The sequence below is a fragment of the Megalops cyprinoides genome, chromosome 14 (genome assembly GCF_013368585.1).
Source record: "Megalops cyprinoides isolate fMegCyp1 chromosome 14, fMegCyp1.pri, whole genome shotgun sequence".
NCBI lineage: Eukaryota > Metazoa > Chordata > Actinopteri > Elopiformes > Megalopidae > Megalops > Megalops cyprinoides.
In genome coordinates this window covers 1,513,421-1,535,941 of record NC_050596.1, presented here as the reverse complement: position 1 = coordinate 1,535,941, position 22,521 = coordinate 1,513,421, and the positions used below count along the sequence as shown (strand labels likewise).

The 22,521-nt window shown below is 42.2% G+C and overlaps 1 protein-coding gene across 2 annotated transcripts; it reads left to right on the top strand.

Moving 5' to 3' along the window:
• Nucleotides 1-1,520: 1,520 nt before the first annotated feature.
• On the top strand, nucleotides 1,521-22,131 carry cars2 (cysteinyl-tRNA synthetase 2, mitochondrial). 2 transcript variants are annotated; one of them, XM_036545910.1, is made up of 15 exons: nucleotides 1,521-2,161; nucleotides 2,251-2,301; nucleotides 2,930-3,047; nucleotides 3,148-3,219; nucleotides 7,648-7,753; nucleotides 7,928-8,008; nucleotides 8,545-8,674; nucleotides 9,544-9,677; nucleotides 12,629-12,696; nucleotides 13,457-13,523; nucleotides 13,614-13,752; nucleotides 16,825-16,948; nucleotides 17,239-17,337; nucleotides 18,443-18,661; nucleotides 21,533-22,131. In XM_036545910.1, exons 1-15 carry the CDS (start codon nucleotides 1,902-1,904, stop codon nucleotides 21,602-21,604), a joined length of 1,740 nt encoding a protein of 579 aa, XP_036401803.1. In that variant the 5' UTR covers nucleotides 1,521-1,901; the 3' UTR covers nucleotides 21,605-22,131. The 2 variants fall into 2 exon arrangements, with proteins under 2 accessions (XP_036401803.1, XP_036401804.1); XM_036545911.1 differs by lacking the exon at nucleotides 7,928-8,008.
• The last annotated feature ends 390 nt before the right edge of the window (nucleotides 22,132-22,521 follow it).

Below are 22,521 nucleotides of genomic sequence, written 5' to 3'. Positions count from 1 at the left end.
ACCCAACATCAGGTAGTGTAGACTGCCTATTCCTCCCGGACAGTCACCTCTCAATTTCCGCTGAAAATACGACAATATAGCTCGCTGATCTGTATGTTGCTACTCCGTACTTGATCCAACGTGGAAAGCCAGCTAGCAGTTCAAACACTTGGGAAACATTGGAGTGTCATATGCGCATGCGAACCAAGCATAATTTACCTCGTCAACGTTAAGTAGGCATTCACTTAGCGAGCAAAAGCTCTTTTAGGTATGTTTGTAGTCTAAATTGACTCCGCATTAACATGTTGTCTCGATTGTATTTCTTGCTAAACTAATCTCATACCTGGGAAAAACCAAAGGTAGCTTGCTAATATCTTAACATATTGCTTGTTCGGAGTTACGAGCTGGTTTACCGTGTTGCTATGTCAACATAAATGATCATCCGAAACATTTAGTGCTGGTGTGCACTGTGATGTGTACTTTACATTAGCGAGCTACTGTTCTGGTTCAGGTCGCACTGTCTTACTTCGCCCAAACTACAGGTTCATAGCAAGTTAGCAAACAGTGAACTCATGTGAAACAGTGAAATATTTTGTTGACCACCTCGCATAAAGCTACACTACTGAACGGTTCAAATTCTTTAGCTTGCGAGTGATAGTCGATTTCTCAGTGAACTAGGACCACATAAACTCGCAAGTAAGTCAAGCAATTTATGGCTTTATGAAAACATTGCTAGCTTGCTACCTGGTAACGTTCAGTTAGCCGTTCACTTTCAAAGAGATTACATAGCTGACTGCATACTTGTATTTTTTGGTTATTTCCATAGTGGCAATTAGAAGTACCCTATGGTGACATACTCTTCACATAGAAATGGGAAAAGAAACATGCTAATAGCGAATTCCTCCAAGAAAAGAACGAAAAGTAGTAACCAATAAAAATATGCCATCACAATACTTAACCAATAACTACAGAAGAGGAGGCGGAACATACGCGCATGTCGTGTCTCATAGCAACGAAACGCACGGGAAGCATTTCCAAGCATTGGTAGCACGGAGAGGAAGAAGTGTATCGTGTGTAGAGTACCTAGCTTTGTGAGTGTAAATACGAGTCTAGTCGTGTTTCGAGGAGCAGCTACAGTTGTCTGGTGCAACTAAAACGTGTATTCTGTCGCCTTTGGGAGAAAGGTTTAAAATAAAATGCACATAGTGACGAATCTGCCAAATAAATAAATGTAGTATATTGTCGCTCGAATTTACACATATCTACGTTCTTCGCTCAGCTTTGAGTTACAGTTACGTATGAAATGTAATAAATGTTGTAGTTATCAGGGTGATTATTAATTGCAACCACAGCTAGAGCTTGCTATCGTGACCTTTGGTAAAAGGTCAAAATACCGTCTATTGCATCTGTTCTTGATTACAACATTATGAAGCTGTGTGCAGAAGCGGACTCAATTTGAGCCAACCTTCGGTTTGCTGCTCTCGCGTGTTTTACATTTGCCGCCATGTTCGAGACTCCTGTCATGTTTGCCCCGCCTCTTGTTTCTGTTTGTATGGTTAGAAGTGTGCGCCAGCCATTTTGGTAGAAGGTGTAACGTGGATTTAGACCTTGTTTTACAGTTGTGACTGTAACAGCCCTACCTCGAAAGTGTTGAAACGACAGGAATTCCGTGTACATGGCGCCACTGTGAGCTCAAATGACGAACACGTTAAAGGAAAGAACACAAGCGCGTACAGCTAGCCAGTGACGACTTGAGAAGTACTGTCTATGTATTACTGTCAATATACCTAATATTGCTTTTATGTAGGAGATATGAAAATGTACGATAGGGCACTCTAGGAGAGGGGGGACTGGATAAATGTGTAACTGGGTGTCACTCCGCAGAAAAGCCGTATGTAGATTGTTGAATTGACAGCACGAATATGTTCATGCTCCAAAACGTGATGATCTGTGTGAGGCTAAATAACACGCGGCTGCTGCAGCTGAAACATGGAGCTAGGCATTATTTGTCTGGTAGCATTCGGATACCTTCAAAAACGCAGTGTATGAGAGCACATTTCTGTAGCGGGGAGGAAAAGACATGGAAAAAACCGAAAGGTTACGACACAGGCATAAAGACGTTCAACAGTCTCACGAAGCGAAAAGAACCGTTGATACTTGCAAAAGAAGGAACGGCTACTTGGTAAATCTACGCATAAGAGTATTGTATGAATATTCGTATGTAGCATAGCAAACGGATTGTAACCCATTCACTCTTCTGTCGCTTTGAAGGTATAGCTGTGGACCCACAGTTTATGATCATGCTCACCTTGGCCACGCTTGGTAAGCTTGTTGCAGGTTTTTGTGGTGATACTTTTTATTTGAAATCGCACTTCATAATCGATTGCGTAACTGTTGTGTAACTAACTTGGAAATACTTAATATATCCATGTACAACTGCATAAAAGAGTCACTGCAGTTGGCCTTCGACCTTAAAGTGGCTGGTTTAGATTCCTTTTGGGGCAATCCTGTTGCAGACTTGTCCATGCACATCGCGTCCAGCTGTAAAAATGTAGGCTGTGTAAGTTTCCACTCAGCCTGAATAATGTACTTTGTGGACATGCACAATAGTGGCACTAGTAGGCTGTACATGGTAAGCTTAAGATACGTATTGGAGGCAGGTCACGGTGACAGAGCCGGTGGAAGCCAATAATTTAATTCACCTTAAACCAAATTCCTCCTGAGAGGATCACTTTTAGATTAACAGCATTAATATTGCTGTCTTTTGGGCAGTTGCAAGCCTCTAATTTAGCCTGTGGCTCTTGTTCATTCATCTTCCTCATGGCATCTCAAAATTTATTGAGTTGAAGTTCGTGCATTACTTTAAATTCACAAAATGGCAGTTTGTTTTATATTCAGGTGAAGTCAGTACAAATCTCCTTTCTTCTTTTCTTTTGCCCCTCCTCTCCAGTTCCTATGTCAGATTTGACATCCTTCAAAGGATTTTGTCCAGGGTTTTTGGGATAAATGTAATCCACGTCATGGTCATTACTGACATTGATGATAAAATCATTAAAAGAAGCCTGGAGGTAAAGTGATTCTAATATAATGGCCAATATATGGATTTTTTAAATCTAGGCGAGTTTAATGTCAGACATGTGATCTATTGAATTTGTGTTGGATTTTCAGGAGAACATTTCACCTACAGTAGTGGCCAGATTGTATGAAGAAGAGTTTAAGAACGATATGTTGTCCTTGAAGGTGAGTGCTCGATTGCTTTTTGAATAAATAAAGGTGGGGCAGATATTATTGATTACCATACAGGCAATCCCATGCCAAATGTATGATGCAAGTAATTCGACCATATCATAGAAATTAAAAAAATCACCTCGGTTTTTGTGGACATGCCAAGTTCGGCAAGTATAGTGAGTTTTTTAAATTTTGCATGTGAGGAATGTGTGAAAAATCAAAGGGAAGTGTAATACTGACCTTGAACTCTTCCATCATGTGTAGCACCTCATTTGACTTTAATAATTAGAGCCTTTCCAGAAAAAAGTTTTTACGTCACCTTTGAGAGTTTGTCAGACATTAGATGATATGTTTGATACTAGCTTCAGCACCGTCCTTAACTCTGTGTGGGATACAGATTCTTAAATGTACGCATTTCTGAAAATACTTCATAGTCCAGTCTTCCAAGTGCCACTTTTGCTTTTTGTCTCAGCCCCCTACTAAGAGTTATTTCTGTTTCTTGCAGTGCTCATCTTGGATTAATAAAATTCTTCAAAGTACTACATTGGATTTGTCTGTATAAATTTGTCATGCCAGATATACCCAGATATTGGTGGTACTCATGATCAATGTTCTTGTTTCCTGGCAGACCTGAATTACATATTCTGCCCTTGTCCTAAACTGACAGGTTTTTGGTCCTTTATTTTTGATGTGCTTTCTAGGCCCTAGGTGTTGCCTTGCAGCCAGGTGCTGGCATACTTATTTTTAGAGTGCCTGATGTGAATATACACTATTTGGACAAAAGTATTTGAATGCCTGACCATTACATTATAATGACATTGTATTCAAATACATATACTTTAATATGGAGTTGGTCCCCCTTTTGCAGCTATAACAGCTTCCATTCTTCTTGGAAGGCTTTCCACAAGATTTTGGAGTGTTTCTGTGGGAATTTGTGCCCATTCTTTCTGTAGAGCATTTATGAGGTCAGGCACTGATGTTGGACGAGAAGGCCTGGCTCGCAATCTCCGTTCCAGTTCATCCCATAGGTGGGTTTGAGGTCAGGGCTCTGTGCGGGCCAGTCAAGTTCTTCCACACCGAACTCATCAAACCATGTCTTTGTAGTCCTTGTTTTGTGCACTGGGGCACAGTCATGTTGGAATAGGAAAGGGCCTTCCCCAAACTGCTGGCACAAAGTTGGAAGCATAGCATTGTCCAAAATGTCTTGGTATGCTGAAGCATTAAGATTGCCCTTCACTGGAGATAAGGGGCCTAACGCAAACCCTGAAAAACAGGTTTGACCAAATACTTTTGTCCATATAGTGTATCTTTTACAAGGTGACAGATGCAAATGTTCTTTCTGTGCTTTTGGCTTTCAGAAGGATATAATTGTCTTGCAAGTCTACTCTCCCCAACCTCCTTTTTTAACTAGTAGATAAAGTAAAATACAAAATGGGGGAACAGTCAGCAAATTTTATGCAATAAGGCAGCCTTGTGTGCCGGAGTGCCGTCACCACGGTTGAGTATGCCCTCTGACTGCCATACCAACGAGCCTGGCTCTTTGGCGTCACGGTCAAAGTGGCATGGTTGGTACCCTGTAGACCCGGGTTCAAGGCCGGGTGGGGTGGCTGCTCTCAACGAGGCGTCCCTCACGCATTCCCCTGCAGTACTTCTCCCATCCCAGGGTGCCCCACTCACCAGTGCTTCACCCATCTCTGGGGGTCCCTCACACACCGGGGTCAACCAAACCTGGGGGTCCCTCATACAGCTCACACACTGGGCACGCCTCCGATGGCCTCGCGGCAAGCCATCCCACTCTGACACCATTTGTAGGGAAGGGTGAGAGCAGTCACCCCACCCGGCCTTGAACCCGGCTCTATGGGGTACCAACCATGCCACTTTGACCGTGACGCCAAAGAGCCAGGCTCATTGGTATGGCAGTCAGAGGGCATACTCAACCGTGGTGACGGCACTCCATCACACCTTGTGTGTCCTGATTTCAGTGGCTGGAGATGCTCCTTCTGATTAGCATTAACACTGTACCTTACATTAGAAACCACATATACTGGATACCACCCACCAATAGGGTCACACAGTCTTATTTCCAGTTTAAGTTCTCACTAAAAAATTTGGACTACTGTATAGCTATGTAATCAGTTTAATTTAATTTCAATTTATTTATTCATATAGCACTTTTTACAACACAAGTTGTCACAAAGCAGCTTTACATTGTTACCAGGCCTGAGCCCCCCGAGAGCAAGCCTAAGGCAAACATGGCAAGAAAAAACTCCCTAACTAACAGGAAGAAAACTTGAGCAGAACCCAATTCAGAGGGGGAGCCCATCTGCTTCTGGCTGGCGCTGGGCAGATAGAATTACAGCAAATATTGAAGTTGTATAATGTAGTTAAGACAATAGAATTATATATACAATAGTAATTACACAACAGAGTAATTATAAAATGTAATGTTGGAATGTCCGGTTCTTGGCACACAGTTGGCTTGATAGGTAGGGCAGCGAGATAGCTGAACTGGAAGTTGGGATATGGTGCTTGCTACTGCCTATAGTACTTTAAACCACTCTTGGAACAATGAGAAGTGTTGCACTTTGGGAACGTAGAGTACGTTGTGGAAGGAGAAGTATTTTGAAATCAATGCAGTATTTGAGAGGTAGCCAGTGGAGAGAGGCTAGTACTGGGGTAATGTGCTCAAGTGTTTTGTTGTAGTTAGAATACAAGCAGCTGCATTTTGAACTGTTGGTAGATGTCCCAAATACCAAAGCGAGTTTTATTCTGATGAAAAAGCAGATCCGATGTTCGTAGGGAAGGCAGGAAGGTTTATTTGCACAGCTGGCCATGGGAACAACAGCATGGAGCAGAAGTTCAATAGGTATGGTTCAGATGTAGTTCCTTTTATATACAGTTACAGTAGGTACATTTACATATGACTTACAATGACTAAAGGGGGTGCTTTTTTGATTGGTTCTCTCAGCTCCCTCTCTAATTGGGTCTCTCTTGAACCTCGTTACCTGATTGGCTCCATAGGGTTCAAACTTCGGAAGTGAGGTCCATATATGGTCATGGGGAACCCGTGTTCCCCGGACTGTTATCATCAAGAGGCGCTTTTTGGCTCTGGTCGGATGTAGCGGCATCCCTTCGTATTCTAATACACATTGCTTGTCTCCGGATCAAATGCCGTGCCGCTACATAGGACTGTCTCCTAACAGAACCAACTGAAGGGGCTTTAGGGAGGCATTAGCACATCCTGACAAGAGGGCATTGCAATAGTCCAATCTGGATGTAAAAAAAGTGTGGATTAACTATTAAGCATGGTGCACTGACAGAATTTTCCTGATTTTGGCTCTATTCCTCAAATGAAAGAAAGCAGTCCTGGAAGTGTTTTTATATGCTTTTCAAAAGAGAGGATCAGGTTTTGCCGATATGTAAAACTGGGTATCGTCTACATAGCAGTGGAAATTAATGCTATGTTTATGGATGATATTGCCAAGAGGCAACATGTACAAAAAAAGCAAAGGTCTAAGCACAGGTCCTTGTGGTATTCAATGTCTCACTCTGGCGCAGTTGGAAGACTCATTGTTAATAAAGGCAAAGTGATGTCGCTCTGACAGATAAGACCTGAATCAAGATAGAGCCTTTCCACTTATGCCAAGTCGGCCTAAGAGAATAAGATGATTGATAGTATTGAAGGCTGCACTTAGATCTAGGAGCATAGTCAAATATTAGAATAATAATACATATAGAATTTTATCATCCCATGAAAGCCGGCTGAGATTTGGGAATGAGGTGGGACTCCTGTTTTAGGAGGGTTGGCTCTGTGGGAGTGTGACAGTTGCTTAGCAGGCTGCTAGCATCATGCTGTTATGTGGCTCTCCACCATGCTTTTTCCAAAATCATTGTAATTAGTTTCATTCACTCACCATTGCAGACAATACCAGACACACCATGTATGTTACTACACATCTTTATTTTTTTGTTATCTAGGCTGAGTGATCAGATTTACATTTGTAATTCCATAACATTCATTTCCATAATGTTTTTTTGTTTTTGTGTATACCTGTTAGAGTTTCTGTTTCTGTTGTAGTTGCTGGAGCAAACCATTTACAAAGGCGATTTCGTATGCATTATTAAACAGTTCTAGAGGGGGTGTCTGAGTGAACCAAATTGCGTGGGGGGCTACTTTGTTACCTTTTACTTGTTTTGACATTGTGTAAATCTTTCTACTTTGTGCATATCACTTTAACTAAAATAAGAATGTAATTTGCAATCAAGATGTATGCAACTATGTAAAGTTGTAATCCTACCCTAAAGTTAAGACAGTTGACACCTTGCCCCATGTTTTGTAATTCACGGTCACCTCACACACTTGCTTTTATGTATTTAAGCATTATGAATGACATATGGTAAGTGATCTGGCCCACCATTGCTTTGCTCTTACTCCGCCAGGTGGTCCCTCCTACGGTGTACATGAGAGTGACGGAGAATATACCTCACATAATCGCCTTCATTCAGGGCATCATCCAAAATGGGCATGCATACCCCACAAGCAGTGGTGAGTCAGCATGTTGAATGATGTCACTTCAAAAATACAGGAGATACTTAGAGCTGTTAAGCTCTGGTGGTCGTTGCCTTGGCTGGGAAATAACCCATGGAGCTGCCTGTGAAACCATCATTTGACTGCTTTTTGACAGGTATATAAAGCACCGTTTGCTGTTTTTCAATGCAGGGGATGTGTATTTTGACATCAGGTCTATCAAGCACCGATATGGCAAGCTTGTGGAGGTGGGAGAAGTGGTTGGTGAGCTAGGTATGCTTCCCTGTTCTCTTGTGTTTATGTGTTCAGGTGATTTTCCTTTTCAGGCTCAGGTGCATTTGCATTAGGTACACTTTAGTGTTTTCCTTCACAAGGGGCTCAGCAAGAGGCATGATGTAAGGTCACATGGGGGAGAGTTTGCACACTTGTCTGCCAAGAATTAGAAAGTGCTGCCAAAAGAATTCTGGAAAGTCAACCAGGGTTTTCAAAGCCCACAAATCAACAGAGGACCTACAACCTCCCTCCCTGGATGTACATAGAAGTGTTGATCAAAATTACTTCATTTTCTGTTGCTGTTTGTTTTTGATAATTGTACATAATGGTTCACAATGTGCTCTGAAGTTAAGATATCCAGAAGAAAAAAATGACTGGTTTAGATTTTCATAGTGTACATTTGGAGGACCTGAGTATGAGCCAATCTTTCATATTTGGATATGTTGGATAGTTCTTGTTTATGTTCAGAAACTTGAAAGTGATCTACTGTTCATGTCAACTTGCAGTGACAGTGACCCTGAGTGTTTTGCCCCCAGTTGGCACAGATAAACAGGACCCCAGAGATTTTGCATTGTGGAAAGGAGCCAAGCCACAGGAGCCATCCTGGGAGTCTCCGTGGGGCAGGGGCAGACCTGGATGGCACATAGAATGCTCCACCATTGCCAGGTGTGGCCATCCTTTTCCCTTTTTACTGTTCTGATGACTGGTTTTGTTCCTTTGGTCTTTTCCATTTTTTGTTAATTTAAGTCTTCTTTCTCTCTGCATTCATTCTGTTTTGTGGGTCTTGCTTACTTTGTTCTGTATGTACATGCTTCAGTTTATGTACGCTGAGAAGAAAGAAAACACGTAATTCACAAAGCAATAATACAAACACTTGTTTCACGCTTTTAAGACTGACTTCATAAGAAACATTCAGTTTGTGGTGGTTTCCTCTCTGGGGTGCATAAATAAATTGGGGATTCCCTCAAGGTAGTGGTTTCCTTTTAGACTGACATAGTGTGATGTTCATGGTCTTTTAACTGCCTTCGGTTCATTCTGTGTGAAATGGGAGTGACTTTCTTGAAAACTGGCACTTATATTGGTGTTGTAGTGATTCAAGTATAGGCAAATTTGATTAAGAAATGGCAGCTTCTGAATATATGGGAGATTTTGCCACAGTAGAATATGTTGGAAAGTGCTGGCTTGGCTGTATGCTGCGGGCTTTCCAGAACTCATCCCAGGTAAAAGTGACATTCCTCTATCCAGCTGGTCCAACTTAATTATTGTCATATTCAGGAAATGATGATGTTCTCATAAAATGTCTGAACTGAGTCATGACAAATGCAGATGCTTCACCATCTACAGGGAAAATGTAACATATTTCTTGGAAGGACATGGGTAAAGCTTCACATGACTTATGCAGTAGGACTGAATTCTTGGGAATCCAGTAAGAGTAATTGTATAGTGATTTGGCAATCATGTTCGTTCTTGAATAGCTTTGATGCCCACCATCCCATTCATCATAATGTTGGCATTCTTTGCCTTGTGATGCACAGCTCTGTGTTTGGAAGTCAGCTGGACGTCCACTCTGGGGGCATCGACCTGGCCTTCCCACACCATGAGAATGAGATTGCTCAGTGTGAGGCTTACCATCAATGCGGGCAGTGGGGGAACTACTTCCTGCATTCAGGTAGGACACATTATACATTACATTACATTACATAGATTTAGCAGACGGTCTTATCCAGAGCGACTTCCATCACAGTAGAACATAAGTATAACCATTCAATTTAAACAAGCAACAGTGTCAGACCAGTGAGTGTGAGTATAACATTATTCAAGTCCTAGTTTACTTGTGAACAAGTTAACTTATGCACTCTGACAAAAGACAACTATACTACTATACAACAGTCCCTAAAACACAAATTATAATACATCATAATACTACACATAAAATTGGCATCAAATGCAATAAGTAGCAGGTGTTAGGGGGTGGGGATAGAAGTGGAACTGACATGCAGTCTGAAGAAGTAGGTCTTCAGTCTGCCTCGGAAGATGGCCATGCCCTCACATGCCCCCCACAGCAGTCACCTCTCTGCATAAAGGCATTTCTGCCTGTTATTCATTCCTGTGGCCTTCCCGTATGCTTCTAGAGCATGGCTTTTCCTCAGCTTTCATATCACTTCTTTGTTCCTTTCACTGGTATTTTGTTTGTGTACTTTTGATTTGGGGAAAAATCTTTGCATTTGTCTTTGATTCTATGATACTGTCTGCATACATTGCATGTCTGTCCAAGAAGTGATTAATAGTTTCTATTCTGACAGCGTAATGTGTTGTATTTAAAGAACCCACTTTTATGTCAGTTTATTTTAGCATGACTTAAACTAAATCTTTACTCAAAAATTTCCAGTTAAAAGCATAAATATTGCCTTTGAAGCCAACCAATCAATCAATCAAGCACATTTTATTTACAGTAATTTTTTTTAACAAGTGTCACAAAGTGTGGAGTGTTAGTGCATTTTTCAGATGGAATTGAAAGGCCAGAAAACTCCAGGAAAAGGGCCAGTTGGAAAAAAACTGAAACATTTCCTCGACCTTTGGAAATAAGTAGTTGAGAGACTGCTGGAAAACAGCAGAAAACATTTCAGATTTGAAGTACTGAAAGTGTCCATACCAGACTTATTAGAGGAGGCTCATTTGTTGGGACTGGACTTAAGCTTTTAATGCAGATGTAACTACCTACATGATGCAAAGCAGATGAAGAACATAATGTTGGTCTGCATGTGTCCTAAATATTCTAAAATTAAGCACACCAACAGTGACACACTTCTACCCTTAAACAATATTCACACAGGTTTAGTTTCACTCATATCCCACTTGAGGTGACTGCTCTGTCCTGACTCACACTTTATCCATCTAAGCTGTTCCTTGGCAAAAGCATAGGGGTTTCAACATGTAACTTATAACATAACATTATAACATGACACTACAGTGAATTGCAGACATTTATATAGCAGCCTAATTAAGGCTTTAAGGTTTTCTGTTTTATTTACCATCCTCTAGTCATCACTTTTAAAAAATTCTCACAGTAATATAGCTGAATGGTGTTTATTGTGATCAGAAATGGCAGACCTGTGATTCTGCGCTTTATGTCCGAGTTGTGCTGGGTTAAGGGCTGAATATTTTCCTCTTCGTGTTAGACGAGACTTCTTCAGCAGCACACAGCTACCTGTTCAGATGATCCCCAGTTAGGTGATCCCTCAGTAAGGACAAAACCCTGTCAAAATTTTCATTCTCAAAGGAAAGCAATCCTGGCACCTAATGCAATTTAGGAGTGAATTGCTGGTTTGATTCCCTGCTGAGGCACTGCTGTTGTACCCTTGGGCAAGGTACTTAACCCACAATTGCCTCAGTAAATACACTATAAAGTATATAAAAGTATTCGGACGCCTGACCATTACACCATTTTGGAGTGTTTCTGTGGGAAATTGTGCCCATTCATTCTGTAGGGCATTTATGAGGTCAGGCAGTGATGTTGGATGAGAAGGCCTGGCTCGCAATCTCCGTTCCAGTTCATCCCAAAGGTGCTCGATGGGGTTGAGGTCAGGGCTCTGTGCGGGCCAGTCAAGTTCTTCCACACCGAACTCATCAAACCATGTCTTTGTAGTCCTTGTTTTGTGCACTGGGGCACAGTCATGTTGGAATAGGAAAGGGCTTTCCCCAAATTGTTGGCACAAAGTTGGAAGCATAGCATTGTCCAAAATGTCTTGGTATGCTGAAGCATTAAGATTGCCCTTCACTGGAGATAAGGGGCCTAACCCAAACCCTGAAAAACAGGTGTGGCCAAATACTTTTGTCCATATAGTGTATCTAGCTGTAGAAGTGGATAAAATTGAAACCTATGTAAGTCGCTCTGGATAAGAGCGTCTGCTAACTGACAATTATGTAACGTAATCCAAGTTTTTCACAGCAAATGATGGGGCTTTGTTAATGTTCAGTCCTACAAGCACACATTGACAATCAGAAATCAGTCAGCTTACCTGCAATAATACTGCTACGATAATGTGTTCTGTTGTGTGAAGTATGTTGCACTGTTTATTTTATTTGTTTTACATTTTTAAAAATCCACAGTTGTACTTTGTATATGTGCAGTTTTGAAGCTTGCTTTCAGATACACATCTTCAAAACCGACTTAGTTAAGTGAATCATCTCATGGGAAAGTAAACTAGTCCCCAGGGTGTTTTGTTGAGATGAGCTAAAAAGCCCGTCGAAAGGTAAAATGTCCAGTGCTGTTCTCCAAGGAAATTCCAGAAAATGTTCCCAAGTTGTGAGCTCACGGGGGACAGAAGTGAGGTGGATAAAAAAGTTAACAAATATTTGGGAAACTAGTTGTGTGTGAATGGTACCATAGATGCAGTGTGATCTGATGTCATTTACCTCATTCCATGTTTTTCTCAACAATTTCTTTCCCGGGAATATGTAAAAGAGACTTCTGAAAATCATGAATGTTTTGATCTTTTGATCTTTTAATGATGTTTAATGATGTTTTGTGACTCATTGACTTAACTTGCACTGTGATTCAGATGACTTGAAGTAATTATGTTGTGTAAGTATGTGTGCCTGTCTGCATGTGTCTTACAGGACATCTACGTTTAAAAGGAACCACAGAGAAAATGTCAAAATCCTTAAAAAACTATATTACTATAAAGGTAACAGTTTTGTTGTTTTTTTGTTCTTCAGAAGACAATTGTATTAATCATCATAGCATAAGATCATGAGCCATAATGGTGTGTTGCAGAAGCTTAAAACCAATGCATATGTTTTAATTAGAATGTCAGCTTTGCTAGCCTGAAAAGGCCAAAAAAATGAATGTAATTTTCTGTATTACAACTCTGCCCTCTGGTGTCAGCATCTGGAAGTGGTACGTAAAATGCTCAGTAGCATCAAACTGTTACAGTAAAATGGGGTCACAAGTTGAACACTAGGAAGTAAAAGATCAATTATATGGTGTGCATATGGTGTACTTGCTGGTTATGAAGAAGCTTATCCATTCTAGTTAAAATACAAATCGGTGTTGAACAGCAGCTATCCTGTACTTCAGCTCAACCATCAACACAGCAATGACCCCTTTACCCTACAGTCGGACATAAATGCAAGCTCCAATGCTGTCAAAGATATCATTTTTCATTTTTACAGGTTAATACCCTACCAGGGCTAAATTTGAGGGCCACACCTTTCTACATACATTTCCTGTAAACTTTGAAAGTAGTTTTAATATTTTAATTTGCTGTAGCAGAATCGGTACAGAGAAAAAGCGCATCTAAATGAACAGATAGAAGATCAGGCTGAACACAGGCAGAATAGTGGGAGAAGATTTTATTTGTACCCAGTCATGCAGTCAGTAGTTTTAGGCTGTCAGAAAGTCAGAAAATGGCATCAATGAGTTCTTCACTACTTTCTCCCCAAAAGGATTTCCTGCAGTCCTACTCTGCCGACGAGTTCAGAATGTTCTGCCTGCTGACAAAGTACAGATCAGGTACCTTCCGCTGCACGCACTGATTTTTTTGGGACCATTATCACACTGTTTGCTCAGTGTTACTGAGCTGTTGGGGGCCGTCTCTTCCAGCAATTGACTATAGTGACGCCAGCATGACCGAGGCGAGGAGCTCCCTGGCGTCCATCGCTGCCTTCTCCCACGATGCGGAGGCCTACATGAAGGGTCAGCTGCTGTGCCCCACTGTGCAGGAGGGGCTGCTTTGGGAAAGGTGGGTGTTCTCGCTGTTAGTGGCCTGGAGCTAATGGTGCTGGGAGGGACCTGGACAATGTGAGGGATTGTAGCGTTCGGCTCTAGCTGAACTACAGATGTTTAATTGAGCATCATTTGTCACCATTATGCTGTGATGCAAAAGCTTAATTGAATGTGAAATTGCATTACATGCATTTAGATTACAATCACATTACACGCTATTATCCAGAGCCATTTCCAGCACAATAGAACATAAGTGTATCCATTCAAGTTAAATGAGCAACAGTGTCAAACCAGGCTAACAACACTCACAGACTAGTGAGTGTGAGCACAACACCATTCAAGCCCTACCACAATTTAACTTCTGCAACCTGACAAGGCAATGGAGGCCAAGTACACCAGAACACAGAATCCAAAATACATCACAATACTACATGTAGAATAAACTTCAGTCCTAGAGGTAGCAGGTGTTAGCGGGAAGGGATTGAGGTGGAAACCATGATGTAGTCTGAAGAGGTGGGTCTTCAGTCCGCTATGGAAGATAGCCAGGGATTCCACTGTTCTGACCTCTGTCGGGACTTCATTCCACCACTGAAGGACCAGTTCAGGCAGGGATTGTCTCTGAGAGGAATGACCCCATCAAGACAGGACAGTCAGTTCCCCTGTGGATGCAATGCATAGCAATTTTGATGGAACATAGATTTGAAGATCAAAGGTTGTAGGTATGAGAAGGATGTCCCATTCACTGTCCTATATGCCAGCACCAAGATTTTGAACTTAATGCGAGCAATAACAGGAAGCCAATGAAGTGAGGTGAGAAGGGGAGTAACTTGACTATGTTTAGGTAGATTGTAGACAACTTGTGCAGCTGCATTCTGAATAAATCAAATTCTGCAATACAGAAAGGTCTCTGGAATACAGGAAGTGTTGTAGATTATAGAAATTATTATGGATTATAGTGTTTCAGTACAGAAAGTGTTCTGTGAATTTTTGGGTACTGTAAAAGGCTTTATGTGGCAGGGCTTAATGTGAGAGTGGTGTTGAAACCCTAATTTTTTTAGTTTTTGTTTGAGTTGTTCCGGCGTCCTATTGAAACCTGCCTCGGTTAGCTTCGCTGACAGATGGTGGAAAACCTTTCTGTTGTGGCATGTTCCATCTAGTTTGTCTTGAACGGACTTTTCTGACCACGAACTCAGGAACAGTCCCGTTTACGACTGCCACCAATTTGATCTCTTTAAGTCTTTTCCGGACATGTTGTTTTAAGTTAGCTAGCTTGCTAGGTACCTTTAACATCTGAATGTTGCCGGTTTTGGTTAGCAGCCTAGTAGTTACAACGTAAACATGTGCGTACTGTAATGACGTGACAAAGAAGTGTGATTGGACAACAAAAACGTGACGCAAGGTCCATTGTTTACTTTAGCCCCGTTTCACACTGGCAGCTTTTAGCCCCGTGTTTACTCGATTTTCAGGGGATAACCCCGCAAACTCGGGGCTAACCCTGCTCTGGAGCAGGGCCAGCAAGCCCTAAGCTAAAGTCAGGGTTAGCCCACTTTGGAATGTGCCAGGATTGTGCTAGTGTGAAAGCTTTCTTAACCTGGGGTAACAGCTCCCTTAGCCTGGGGCTAAGAAGGTTCTAAGAATGCTTTTAGCCCTGGGCTAAGTGAAGTATGAAAAGCCTATAAGGGTAGAGGAATGTTGGAGGGGTTCTGGAATACTGAGACCTGCCTGTGTCTGGCTCCCTGTCCACTGCAAGAGCAGATGGCGCAGCATCGAAACCCTAGGGGAGTTATTGGGTATAGTTGTATCTATACTCAAGTATAAGTAGTTGAGTTGAGGAGTTCAGTTTGTCTGTTATGTTGGAGGAGGACACTTGCCGTTTCATCAAGTCCCTCCAATGCAAAAACACAAGCAAGTACATATTTGGTGATGCTAGCTGGCAGCGAGGGTCCCTGCTCCAGTGGAACTCCAGTGGAGTCTCTCCTGTGGCAAAGCCCTTCCTCCCCCTGACACCACTGTGAACTCCAGCTCTTTAACGGGTATAACACTGATGAAGTCTGTCATATGAGATGTTGCACTGAGGTCTTGACTCTTTGAAAGTAGGCAAGTAAGTAAAGATAAGTAAAGATTCCATGGCACTTATCCCAAAGGGTAGGGGGTTCCCCAGTGGCCTGGCTAAATTCCCAGTTGGGCTCTTTCAATCCAGGAATTTAAAAATCCTAAAGGTTAATTGACTATGTAATTCCTTCCCCTAGGTTGTTCCTTTAAAGAGAGTTGGTTCTCAGTTGGGCCACATGGTGCTGTGAACTCAAATGACATGGCAGGGAGATCTTTGGTGCTGTGCAACCTGTGTACCAGCTCTCTCCACTGCACCTGCCAAAGTCAGTCACACATACACATGTATACACACACATACATACTTCTACACCACACATATCCCCACACACGCATATGAATGCACATTAGTGGTGTAACGGATTGTAGTTGATCTGTGATCCATACGGATCACCCCCCACGGTTCGGCACGCACGTGAACCGCGGATTAAAAGCTACATTTTAACCGAATGCGAAGCGAAATTTACGAGCGACGCAAATGCATGAAAAGTCAATGGCAGGAGGCGAATGGGTAGCGTTAATCGTGGCGAAACTACGAGCGATGCGAAATGAGAGTTTGCAACGGTTCGCCTGACTTAAAAAATGTTCAACTCGAGCGAAAATTTCGCCTGGCGAAAGCCAATCACATTCAAGTAGGGCTAGAAGCCACGCCCCCTATCTTCAGCAACTTGCTAGCAGCGTTGGCATATACAATACTTGCTGTGACATGGCGTGAAATTCGCTTGTTCATTTTTCAGGCAAGCGATCAAACCGCAGGCAAGCGATTCACGTTCGGATAAAACACCGGCTCGCACGCACACACACATCAGTACTCCTGTAATGCCTTGCAGAATACTGAACCATGAAGGGAATTTACTCTTGAAAGTGTTGGTCATGTATTTTTTATAGTATCTCTTACTGTTTGAATATCAATAGCAGCCATTTCTAACCCCTCTTCTAAAAGCATTTCCTCTAAGTGCCTGCTCTTTGTGTCCTCAAGGTTAGCTGCCACTCAAGCTAGTGTTCAGACAGCGCTAACAGATGACTTTGACACACCGAGGGCCATCAACGCAATCATGAGCCTCATTCACCATGGCAACCGTCAGCTTCAGGCTGTCACCAAGGTAACCCATTAAGAGCATAAGCCAGGAGAGTGGCAGCTGTTTGCTCAGTATGAGGCTGGTCCCTTGGGGAGCAGCTGTGGAGCATGCTCACTAAGTCGGCTGTAGGATCTGGAAGAACTGCTGTCACTCATCAGCACTGTTCTAAAACATGGTACAGTTGGATTTACAGATGAAACAAAATGGAAGTCTGAGGAAAGGTTCTCATTTACAAAATGTTCTTATTTACAATGCAAATGATAGCTCCATATACTCTCACAGAGCAGAGTTTCTGTTGCATGTTTTCTTCTCAGGGTGACAGCTCTTCTAGGAGTCCACAAGTGTTTGGAGCAATCCTGTCTTACATCAGGGGATTTCTGGATGTGCTGGGGGTCGATGTGCTGGACAGAAAGGTTAGGCAGATACTCACCCACCACCCTCCATGTCCTTGCTGGCTCTTATTCATTCTGCTGCACATTTTGTTCTCACACCCATAACCCTTTCGCGCATATGGTCACACGGGTGTGATCATTCTAGAGTGGTCCCTACAGGGTACGGTTACACCAGTGTGGTTAGAACACTAGATTAGAATGGCTATTTACAGGTGACGCAACAAAGCAACACTCGTTCTAAACCACTGCTACAGTATTTTAAATAAGAACTTTCTGTAATTATTTGTTATTATTAGTTATTTTTCAATGCAGATTCAGATAAGTTGCAACATAAGCAGCATAACAGTTCTGACTCCCAAATCAGAAAAATTCGAGCTAACGTTAGCTTTGAGGAAACAGTGATTTAATGCTAGAAAGTATAGCAAATGCAGCAAGATGACTATGAGAATCTTAATAATGTGTGAGTTATTAAAAATACTGAAATCCTGTTTTTCTGGATGTGGTTAAATATTTCAATACATCAAATACCATGGCATTCCGTTTTTTTTTCAATCGTATACTTGGTATTTGGGTCAACCGAGCAGCGTGATTGCACTGATGCATCCATGGATAAAGTTTGAGTTTATTCATTTAAAAAAATAAAATATACAAATATTTACTATAGGGAATTTATATCATATTATGTATTAAAATTATATTTTAAAATAAGACACTTCACATTCATGTAGCTATATTTGAGTAGCGCAATACATACCCACATTAACTGCTCCATGTGTGTACATACAGAATACTGGGTTTGGGTATATATCTGCTGCAATTCTATATGTACTAAACCAGTTTTAGTAAAGGATATTTGAGATATTAACCAACTTCCATGCCCTGTTAGATAGTATACTGGGCTGCTAGCACTGGGCAGAGTGTGTTTATTATGACATCATAACCAAATTCCAGAACAGCAGGTGTGCACAAACTAAAATAAGTCACGTGGGGGGGCAGTTGGAAACATTTCAGAACTTACGTGGGAAAGGGTCAAACATGTATGGTCTCATCTCTCCAGAGAAATAGAGCACTCCGTATGTTTGTTTGCATTTTTAGCCTGGTTTCTCTCCCCTCTCTGTGATCCCAGATGTTCCAGGTGGCTGATGCCTGCGGGATGCTGGAGGTGGTGGTGGAGGAGATGGTGAGGTTCCGCAGTGAGGTGCGCACCTTTGCGCTGGCTGCAGAGGACCCCATCCCCGGGGGTGCCCCCCAGCGCAGGTCACACCCCCGCCCGGACCGGGAGCCCCTGCTAAGGGCCTGCGACGCCCTCCGGAGAGACCTCGCCCCGCTGGGCATCCACATCAAGGTCAGTCCCTCTCCTCTTCCTACCAAGGACTTTGTCCCGCAGTCATCTGCTTTAAAATGCAGCAGTCTAACCTCTACACTGTGTTGTTTTCTACTCCCCTATTACATTATGAATGAGGAGGTACTGGCTGTGTGTGTGGCCTCACTCCACTGGGTCTCTCAGGTCCAGTCTGCAGTAGTTTGTCTGAAATCATGAACTGGAACAAGATCGTCGCTACTGAGGCTATCATCAGAGTCAGAGTGCTACCAAGTGGCAACACTTCTGCCCTGAAAAGCACTGGGTTCCCAACCTGCATAGTTAGCTTTGAAGTGAAAGAGGAATTTCATTGAAAAGTTATGGTTGAATGGTGGAATGCTTATTCCTGCCTACTTTCTAATCTCAGACTGAGAATGTGTACAGTTCTGGATAATTGGCCTCAAATGCTACATACAGACTGCAGGCTTTTTAATGGTCAATTCTTAATTTTTGTTTCAAACCGATATTTTTGTCCAGCTGTCCATACTCATATTTGAAAGCAGGTAATACCTGGTATCAGTGTGAACAGACCTTCATGTGTTTTTTGCTGTTCACACAGTTCTAAAAATATCCAAACTGGGTCATGTATCAGGGAAAAAAATTGGGCCACTTTTGAACTGCAGTCTGAACATAGTCCATGTACCCTTTTTGTCCAGTTCCGGAATGCTGGAGTAAGGGTAGTATGAGCAAACTGTTTTATAAGCAGAACATTGTTACGGCCATGCATACAATAAAACCCAGCATGTTGTTGCAACGAAAATGAAACCAGTATGTATTACATCATTCAAAGGTAGTGGATTTAACAAAAAACATAACCAAGGAAATACAACCAGACCAAAGAAAAATCGTAACCCTGGCAGGGAGGTTAAGCGATTCCTCGCACCTACTCACAGCGCGACCCCAGGGCTGTGAACGGCAGGAGCACCTCACTGTTCCTGATGGGCGGCTGTGCATTCAAAGAGCGCCAGGTCCCATTCCATACCGTAAAGAAAATAAAAACATACCACTACACTTATGAATAAATGACACAAGAACAAAGGGGAAAAAAGAAGACCCAAAAGAAATAACAAAACAAAACACTGGAGCTGGAGTGGTGCATCCGCCTCCAGAGAGAGATGAGCTCTCTGTCGCGATCATTTAAACTTTTGGCTCCGCCCACCTCAATGCATCCACCTGTCACCTAGCGTCTGAAAAACAGGGAGGAGACAGGAGTAAGGGGAGCGGTGCGTAACAAACATCAACATTGGGATTCTTTTCAGTGATAATGCCCTGTAATTAAGGGAAAATGAAGAGAGTAGCTCAACCTTCACTCTTTTGATGCCTTAAAAAACTATGGGTCTGACATTAAATCCCAAAATTCACACCTCATGTCTGGCTACGGTTTAGACCAGTGAGTCTGTCTGACAGTACACTCTGTAGTTGCTTTCAGTGAATTAAGTTTCATTGGACTGTTAAATGAATACTGACCTGTACTGAACATTTGACAGTTACAGGTTTGTTTGCTTATAAACAGATATCCACTTTACATAATATTAGGGTTTCGGTTCTGTTTAATTAGTTCTTCAAGGAATTATTCTTGGTCCTGATAGTTAATTGACCAACTACTAAATTGTTCCATTCAGTTGAATACCAATTTCTATTACATATGGAATGAAGTAAACAAATATTAATAAATGAATTTTCTTTCATGTATTACTACTCATAGGTTGCAATTTACTAATTTCTGTAGCACAGAATCTTGCAGCTGTACATTTGTCTGAGACAGATGCTGACACTCACTGCATGCTGCATTTTTGCTGTTTTAGTTCCCACCCTCAATCACCATTTTATTCTCCAGCAGTTCTGCAGTGTAACTTCAGACTAGCTGCAATATTTGATTTTTGCTCATTCAGTGTGGTTACTCTATACTTCTTGTTCACAATTTCACAAAGACCTGGCAGGACACCTGATAAAAAATGTCAGATGCTGATGAGAATTCAATTAACAGCCTCTTTTAGACATGTCTTAATGTCTCAGATGGAATGAAAACCAGCTAACAGATTGGGCCTTAGACAAATGGCTTATCCTCATCTTGAAAACAAGCAGATTATTTTACAACCCACTGAAAATATGCCTCTGAATGCAGTGGTTCGATTAGCTGTGGGCTGTTCTTTTTTATAAAGTGATTGTGTAATTTGTTTCCATTTTTACGGTTCATGTTGCCTCCAGGCTTCAAACCTTCTTGCCTGAATAGGATCAGAGGAAAAGATGATGTCACCAAATGCTAAATGATGGCACACACTGCCTACTAACAGACATCAGTAACAGTCTAAGGTCAGATCCACTCGCTGGGCCTCTAATCCAAGATTAATCCTGTTAGTGTTTATAGTGCAGCTCAGGGATGAACCTGAATCCTCTGTGTGCTAAATGAAAATATATACTTACATTGAGTATTCTCCCTAAACATGAGGGCACCCCAGATCACCCCACCCACTGGACCCAGACATGACCAACGCTCCAGAGTACACTGTACTAAGACATGACCAGTGCTCCACTGATTACACTAGAACCAGACATGACAAATGTTCCACAGAGTACACTGTTCCAAGACATGACCGGTGCTCCACAGAGTACTTTGGAACCAGATATGACCAATGCTGCACAGAGCATACTTGATCCAGACATGACCAATCCAGCTCAGGGGAGGAGTACTCTTTACAGTCGTTATTCCCCATTCTCAGAAAGAGCAGCACAAAGGCCATATAAAGATTATATAAATGCTTGTGTGTCAGGCAATACCATACCATAGTATACCATAGTATACCATAGTACCAGATACCATAGTATCTTCAGCAGGCTGGTGTCTTATCCTTTCAGGACAGAGGCACAAACTCCACGTGGGAAATCAGCAGGCAGAAGGCTGTGCCGGAGAACAGGGAGGGGGCCTAGCCATCTTTTCACACTGGGACTGTTACTGACAGACGGAGAACAAAGCTGCAGATGCCTCCCTGCACCCATTACGCCAGTCTGAACGAGGACCACCAAAGCCTTCTTACAGAAAAATTGCAACAGCATGCAATACGAAAATGGTTTCCTGTGGACATTTGAAAAAAATTGTTTGTTTCCCATGATTTTTTCATGACCTTTTGAAAGGGCTGAATTGAATTTATTGCTAGAGCACAAGGATGTGTCGAGCAGACTTAGGCAACTAAGGGATTGTAATTTACCACTTTTGCTTCAAGCACTGAAATGCTAATTGTCTAACCCCTTTAATGTGTGTTTTACACTACTCTCAGTGGAGTGCAGGAATTAAAGTGGCCCTGTTGTAATTATCATTTTGGCAAAGTGATGTTGATTCCAGTGGTCAGTGTGCCTGAAAAAATTAATTCATTGCAAGTCGTAGCCTGTGTTCATCACATTACTAAGAAATGTTTCACGGGACATAAGTAATCAATATGCAATTAAAAGTGTTTGCTTCCCAGAGACTTGACTCTTCTTTTCAGATGCACAGTCTGTCATGGGCAGCCTATCAATGAATGGACACTGCCATCCCACTCTGATTGTCATATATTGGTGTGGCCTGGCAGGATGCCAGAGGTGTTCTTGGTGTAGGTGAAGCGCATTGCGTCGTGGCCAAAACCACAGCGTTCTGCTGACCATCTCTCGGCTGGGACCTGGTCACCAAGGATGTCCGTGCAAGAGTCCATGCAGAGAATGGTAATGCGTTTCCATTGAAAGTGCTTTCAGGTCAGGCCTCTGCATGAAGGCAGCCACCTGCTGGACTGAACTAGAGAGGGGACAGCTTACACAGGGGATTTTTTTTTAACCTCAGCAATTGCTCTGCATTGCAGATTTGCCTCAGACAC